Source organism: Chelonoidis abingdonii, chromosome 1 (genome assembly GCF_003597395.2).
Source record: "Chelonoidis abingdonii isolate Lonesome George chromosome 1, CheloAbing_2.0, whole genome shotgun sequence".
Taxonomy (NCBI): Eukaryota; Metazoa; Chordata; order Testudines; family Testudinidae; genus Chelonoidis; species Chelonoidis abingdonii.
Window position 1 is genome coordinate 8590285 of NC_133769.1, and position 7140 is coordinate 8597424.

At 45.6% G+C, this 7140-nt stretch overlaps 1 protein-coding gene across 2 annotated transcripts in view; it reads left to right on the forward strand.

The window, feature by feature from the left end:
* Positions 1-6718, forward strand: part of LOC116838328 (rab-like protein 2A) — a 38976-nt gene extending 32258 nt beyond the window's left edge. For both annotated transcript variants that reach the window (XM_032803419.2, XM_032803422.2), the window contains 4 exons: positions 4438-4549; positions 5550-5647; positions 5918-6001; positions 6266-6718. In XM_032803419.2, coding sequence (XP_032659310.1) covers positions 4438-4549; positions 5550-5647; positions 5918-6001; positions 6266-6343 — 372 coding nt within the window. In that variant the 3' untranslated portion in view covers positions 6344-6718. The remainder of the gene's footprint in view (positions 1-4437; positions 4550-5549; positions 5648-5917; positions 6002-6265) is intronic.
* The last annotated feature ends 422 nt before the right edge of the window (positions 6719-7140 follow it).

Sequence of the window (7140 nt, forward strand, 5' to 3'; positions counted from 1 at the left end):
AGTAATTCCATGCTTGAATAGTAAGAGTATAGCAGTAGGAATATACTGCCGATCGCCTGACCACAATGGTGATGGTGATTATAAAATGCTCAGGGACATTAGAGAGGCTATAAAAATTGAAAAGTTAATAATAGGATATTTTAACTATCCCCATATTGACATGTCACCTCAGGATGAGATGCAGAAATAACATTTTTAGACACTATGAATGACTGCTTCTTGGAGCAGCTGGTCCTGGAACCCACAAAGGCAGAGCCAATTCTCTATTTAGTGGCGCACAGGATCTGGTCCAATGGGTATATATAGCTAAACCACTCAGTAATAGTGACCATAATGTATTGAAAATTAACATCCTTGCGTGGAGTGAAATACCAAAGAAGCCCACCTCTGTAGTATTTAACTTCAGAAAGGGGAACTACACAAAAATGAGGAAGCTAGTTAAACAGAAATTAAAAGGAAAGTCACAAGAGTGAAATGCCTGCAAGCTGCATGGAACATTTTAAATAACACCATAATAGAGGCTCAAATTAAATGTATACCCCAAATAAAAAAATAGTAAGAGGACCAAAAAAAATGGCACACAGCTAAACAACAGAGTAAAAGAAGCGGTTAGAGGCAAAAAGCCTTTCTTTAAAAATTGGAAGTCAAATCCTACTAAGAAAATAGAAAGGAGCATAAACTCTGGCAAGTCAAGTATAAAAGTATAATTACGCAGGCCAAAAAAGAATTTGAGGACCAACTAGCAAAAGACTTAAAAGTATTTTTTGCTGCAGTTTTTAAGGACCTCCAAAGTAGGAAGTCTGCCAAACAATCAGAGGGGCCACTTGAAAATCAAGATGGTAAAGGAGCACTCAAGGAAGACAAGGCTATTGCAGAGAAGCTAAATGAATTCTTTGCATCTGTCTTCACAGCAGATGATGTAGAGGAGATTCCCACAGCTGCACCATTCTTTTTAGATGACAAATCTGAGGAACTGTCCCAGACTGAGGTGTTGAGAGAGGAGGTTTTGGCACAAATTGATAAACAGTAGTAGTAAGTCACCAGGACCACGTGGGATTCACCGAAGAGTTCTAAAGGAATTCAAATAAGAAATTGCAGAACTAATAACTGTGGAATGTAAGCTATCGCTTAAATCAGCCTCTGTACCAGATGACTGGGCGATAGCTCCAGGAGCAATCCAAGCAATTACAGGCCAGTAGTCCTAACTTCAGTACTAAGCAAATTGGTTGCAACTATAGTAAAGAACAGAATTATCAGACACATAGATAAAGATGGTTTGGGGAACAGTCAACATGGCTTTTGTAAGGGGAAATTGTGCCTTACTAATTCATTAGAATTCTTTGTGGAGATCAACAAACTTGTAAACAAGGGTGATCTGGCTGATACAGTGTACTTGGACTTTCAGAAAGCCTTTGATAAGGTCCTCCACCAAAGGCTCTTAAGCAAAATAAGCTGTCAGGATATGAGGGAAGGTCCTCTCATGGATCAGGGACTGATTAAAAGACAGGAAATAAAGGATAGAAATAAATAACCAGTTTTCACAGTGGAGACAGGTAAATAGTGGGGTTCTCCAGAGATCTGTACTGGGGCCAGTGCTGTTCAACATGTTCATAAATGATCTGGGAAAAGGAGTAAACAATGAGGTGGCAGAGTTTACAGGTGATACAAAATTATTCAAGCTAGTTAAGTTCAATGCAGACTGCCACAACTTACAAAGGGACTTCACAAAACTGGGTGACTGGGCAACAAAGTGGCAGATGAAATTCAGTGTTGATAAATGCAAAGTAGGGAACACTGGAAAACAACTGTACATCCCAAAGGATGGGGTCTAAATTAGCTGTTACCACTCCAGAAAGGTCCTGGAGTCAATGTGGATCATTCTCTGAAAACATGTGCTCAGTGGGCAACGTCAGTCAAAAAAGCGACAGGCTCATTAGGAGGGGGATAGATAATAAGATGGAAAATATCATAATGCCACTATATAAGTCATGTTGTGCCCACACCTAGAATACTGTGTGCCATTTAGGTCGCTCCCATCTCAAAAAAGATATGTTAGAATTGGAAAAGATACAGAGAGAGGCAACAAAATGATTACGGGTATAGAACAGCTTCCAGATGAGGAGAAATTAAAAAGACTGGAACTGTTCAGGTTAGAAAAGAGACAACTAAGTGGGGATATAATAGATGTTAATAAAATCATGACTGGTGTGGAGAAAGTGAATAAGGAAGTGTTATTTACCCCTTCACATAACACATGAACCAGGCATCACCCGATGAAATTAATAGGCAGCAGACTGAAAACAAACAAAAGGATGTACTTCTTCACCCATTGCACAGTCAACCTGAGGAACTCACTGCCAGGGGATGTTGTAAAGGCCAAAATTATAACTTGGTTCAAAAAATAATTAGATAAGTTCATGGAAGATAGGTTCATTAGTGGCTATTAGCCAAGATTATCAAAGATGCAACCCCATCCTCTGGGTATCCCTAAGCCCTTAACTGCCAGATGCTAGAACTGGACAACAGGGGATGGCTCGATAATTACCTTGTTCTTTTCATTCCCTCTGAAGCATCTGGCACTGGCCACTGTCAGAAGACAAGTTACTGAGTTAGATCAGTGGTTCCCAAACTGGGGTTTGTGAACAAATGTTACAGGGGGTTCTCGGGGAAAAATTCCCTAATGGTGGTCAGAGCTGTTCCTAGGGACCCCGGGCAGCATGGGGCCAGCAGCACAGAGCCCCTGGACCTCCAGGAGCTAAGCAGATCAAAGCAAGTGTATCTATCACACTGAGGAGATTTAAACTTCAAGATTCCTTATAAGAAATGGAAAGGGAGGTGGATAGTTTTTGTTGTTTTTAAAATTAAATAGGCAGCTAGTGTTGTTTTTAAAATTATTATGAAGAACAAATTTAAGCTTTGTTGTAACGTGTCTTGTTTGCCTGGACTGTTTAAGACCTGAATGCTTGTGTCGGAGGAACTCTTTGAGTTGGCTTCTTAAATACCTTAATACTGTTTCACATCTCATAGTCCTTAATGAAACATAGCAGCCTTGTCTTATAACAGGCTTATTCAAAGTGATACAAGCTACGAAAGTGGGATCTTGGAAGAGTGTTGCTGTTTTCCTAATGTAATAAAAATACTGTAATGATAAATAATAATAATTAGTGTGTAATAAGCATGTCATAAAAACAAATTTTATATTTCCAAGTCACTGCTTTTATAATTTATACTCAAGTAAATCCTGGAAATATTCATTTTTAGGAGGGAGTTCTCAAGACTTGACATTTTAGTGAAAGGGGTTCACAGGTTGTTAAAGTTTGGGAACCACTGAGCTAGATGGACCTTTGGTCTGACCTAGTATGGCCATTCTTATGTTCTTACGTAGTGCTGTAAATATTTCCTTTCCTGGCTTGCTGTTGACCGTCCTTCCTGTACTGTTCTCCTGTTCCTTCTCCCGTCACTGTTTACCTTTAGCACCTTTCACCTTTCCTCATAACGCCGTCCCTCCACCTCTTTGTATTTCTGTTGTATGCTCAACTCCATCCAATTCATCAATAGCTTTCCAGTAATATCATGCCCAGAACAGGATGCACTTTTCCTGGTGCAATCACATCAAAACCATATAGGGAGGTCTGTCCCTTTGTTGCTCTGTGACTCGGTGCCTTGGAGCATGCAGCACAAAGCTGCATTGGTCTATTCTGCAGGATTAGTGCATTGTAAATTCATGTCCCATTTGCTGCTTCCTCTCACTGCCTGTGTCTTTCAGCCATTGCTGCTTCCCACTGCTGGAGTTTCCTGCCCAGATGTGTTCCCTTTCCAGGCTTTAATCTCTTTACTCTCCTCTGTCCACACTGGTATTCTCAACTCCTCTTAGCATCATTTGTAAACCTCGCTAAAGTGTTGCTGACTCCCTTGTCTAGATCATTAATGAAGTTTGTAAATCAGACTGGGCCTGACACCTATCCTTACAGAGCACATTAGACCTTTCCCCACCCTCCTTATTGTTAAGGGCAAGTATCCTCAGCACTATACAAGGCACGTTGTGCAGAGAGACCAAGAGGCTGATGATAGCTTAGTACAGGAAGAGGGGCTGGTTTTATTTTTAATGGCTTGGTGATAGTTTGCCATTTACCACAGCCTCTGTTTTACCACCTTCCTGCCAGTTGTCAGCCCCTATGCTGGTGTCTGGTCTAAGCTAATTGTAATTAATTCTGACACTGAAGTTCCATGGGATGTTGTATCAAACATTTTGATCCAATCTAAATAATCTCACTTCAGCATCTTCCCTTCAGGCACTAACTCTGCAATTCTGTGTGTTTAAAAAGAAAGGCAGTGGTTTTGCATGGTGGGATGAGATCTTTGCAAATGCTCAGTGCAGTGAGTTACTCAGGGACTGTCCAGCTGCAGGTCTGATGACAGGTGGCTCTTCCTTGGCAGGTGTTTGATGTGCAGAGGAAGGTCACCTACAAGAACCTGAATAACTGGTACAAGGAGCTGAGAGAGTTCCGCCCAGAGATCCCCTGCATTGTGGTGGCCAACAAAATTGATGGTGAGTGTTTCTGCCTCTTAGCCTTTCAGTGCTGTGGGATGGTCCTTTTGTGATATGGCTGAGGGAAGTAACCGCCTGGCTGGTCCCAAGGGCTTCTTGGAGATGGACTCCATCGGTCATATTTTACTAGATAAAGTGTGGGCCTTTCACAGCATGTTTTTGCCTCTTGACTTTGTTTTGCTCAGAAAAAGAAACTGAAAACATACACTTGCTTTCAGTACAGACATAAATATATAGCACAGTTAGCTGAGCTCTGCCCTGATATCACCCAGTCCCCTTCCTATCTCCTCCCCTAAACAGCAACTTGCACCACACTGGCCAGCTGGCACAGCCCTCTTAGCTCACCAGGTTCCCTGACCTGGCTACTGTTTATAGTCCATATTGTGGAAGGACCCAGAGGCCCCATCCAGATCAGGCCCCTTTATGCATAGGATGAGACTGTCCCTGCCCCAAAGAGATTGCAGTCTGCTTTGGGACAAGAATCAACAAGCGAGTGTGACAAACTGTGGAAAAGCAGCGGAGGGAGGGCAAAGGTGATGGTTCTATGCCAACACCGGTACGCTGCAAGTGTCCTAGGAGGTGAACCACTGTTAGCAATAGTGTGAAACGTTTGAAAGACATCCCTAGCACAGACAGAGCCATGCAGGCCTGGGAGCTGGGACAGATGACAAGTAATGCTCCATTGTTTACACTGCACCAGATGTCCCTCGGTGAGGTGAGAGTCCCTGTCGGTCCCTCTGTGGAAAGCCTTGACCAGCAACAGAGAGGTCCTTTTCCATCATGTACTTCCTTGCTAACTGTTAGCTTAGCCTGCCACACTTTGCAGGGACCTCTCGTTGTCAGGAATCACCATCCAAACCATGCGCTGTATGAAGGGGGCCTTGCCAGTGAGATGCCCCCACGCAGGTTGCATGGATTCCTTCTCTATGCTGTCCCAGGCCATGCTTGGCCTGCTACCAGCAGTGATGGCTCAACAACTGCTTCTCCTTTGCTCCTTCAGCGGATATGAAAGTGACTCAGAAAAGCTTCAACTTTGCCCGGAAGTTCAATCTGCCCTTCTATTTTGTCTCAGCTGCAGATGGTACCAACGTAGTGAAGGTATATCTTGGCTATGTTAGGTGGGACTGGTGCCAGGCTGCATGGGGACGTGAGAAGGAGCAGGGGTTCTTTGTGAGACAGGATGTTTCACTGGCTGCCTCACAGGTGGGGGGCGGGGGGGTGAGGTCCCGTTGCTGGAGGGTTGTCTCATGGCTGGTTTCTCTAGAGTGCTTTAGGGTTGGGGGGAAAGTCTTGTGCATTCACCTGGGATTGGGCATCTCAGACGCCCCTCTCATTCCCAGAGTAACAAGTGCCCCTCTTTCTCCTCAGCTCTTCAGTGATGCTATCAAACTGGCCGTTGCGTACAAACAGAATTCAGGGGATTTTATGGATGAGGTCATGCGGGAGCTGGAGGTAAGAGAGCCCTGCCTAAAGCTCACCTCCCTCTTCTTAGTGGTTGCCAGCACCATACACCTTCCCTCACTAGGAAAAAGCCCCCAGTCCCAGCTCAGAGTGGGTGAGGCAGGCCCTGTGTTGGGAGCGTTGTGGGGATCCTGTACAGACTGTTCCAGATTAGGGGTAAGGGGATGAGGTGCTGTGCTGGGAGTGCTATGGTGGGGTGGGGAATGGCTGGTTCCCATTTGCTTCTCACCATTCCCCCGTCCTGCCCCCTTCCAGAACTTTGAGCTGCAGAAAAAGGGAGAAGACTCGGATAAAGAGGAGAACTACCCTGAGGACAAGCCCCCCTCCGCCTGAGCCCAGGCCTCAGACCAACCTTGTGCTGCTCCCTATCGCCCAGCTTTTTCATGGCTGGTTAGAACCATCACTCTGTCAGGGGAGAGCAGATTTCTCATGCACTGGCCGTGCTGGGAACCTATGGCTGGGACCATCCCTCCCTGGGAGGGAGGCTGTTTGGGCCTGATCTTCCTGGCCTGGACCCCATCCTCCTGAGCATCCGGGACACAGAAGGAACAAGAATACATGTGACTGCTGCCTGCCCATGTGGGAGGGAAGGAGGGCATTTGCTGAGCTGTTGGGCACCTGCCTGCCCTGCAGGGAAGGGTCCTGCCCAGGTGTCTATAAGCAGAGCCCAGATTGAAAAAACCAACACTAAAGGATTTTTTTACAAAGCGTTGAGCCTGAGTCCTTCCTGCACCCGAACCATGTTTGAATAGCAGCCCTTCTCACTGCTGTTTCAACCCAGCCAGCTTTACCTCTCACCCCTCCCTGACTCCGCCACCGTACCAGCCCATCCATTCCACCCCAATGCTTCTCTGGCTCTGTGTGCGCCACCCTTCCTCGTGCCCACTGTTCCAGCCCAGCTGGCTCTGTGTGCCACCCTTCTCCACCCACACTGTCCCAGCCCACTACGAGCCATCCCCCCCTTCCTCAGTCCACCATTCTAGTCCAACTGGCTGTGTGCAGCCCCTGCTCCTGTGTGGTTCTGGGCATGGCGTAAAAGGCTGAATAGAACAGAGGCAGAGCTGGTTCTGTTGTGGACACTGTTTTACTTCTGCGGTGAGGTAAGTGCTCAGTCTCCATCCACAAGGACA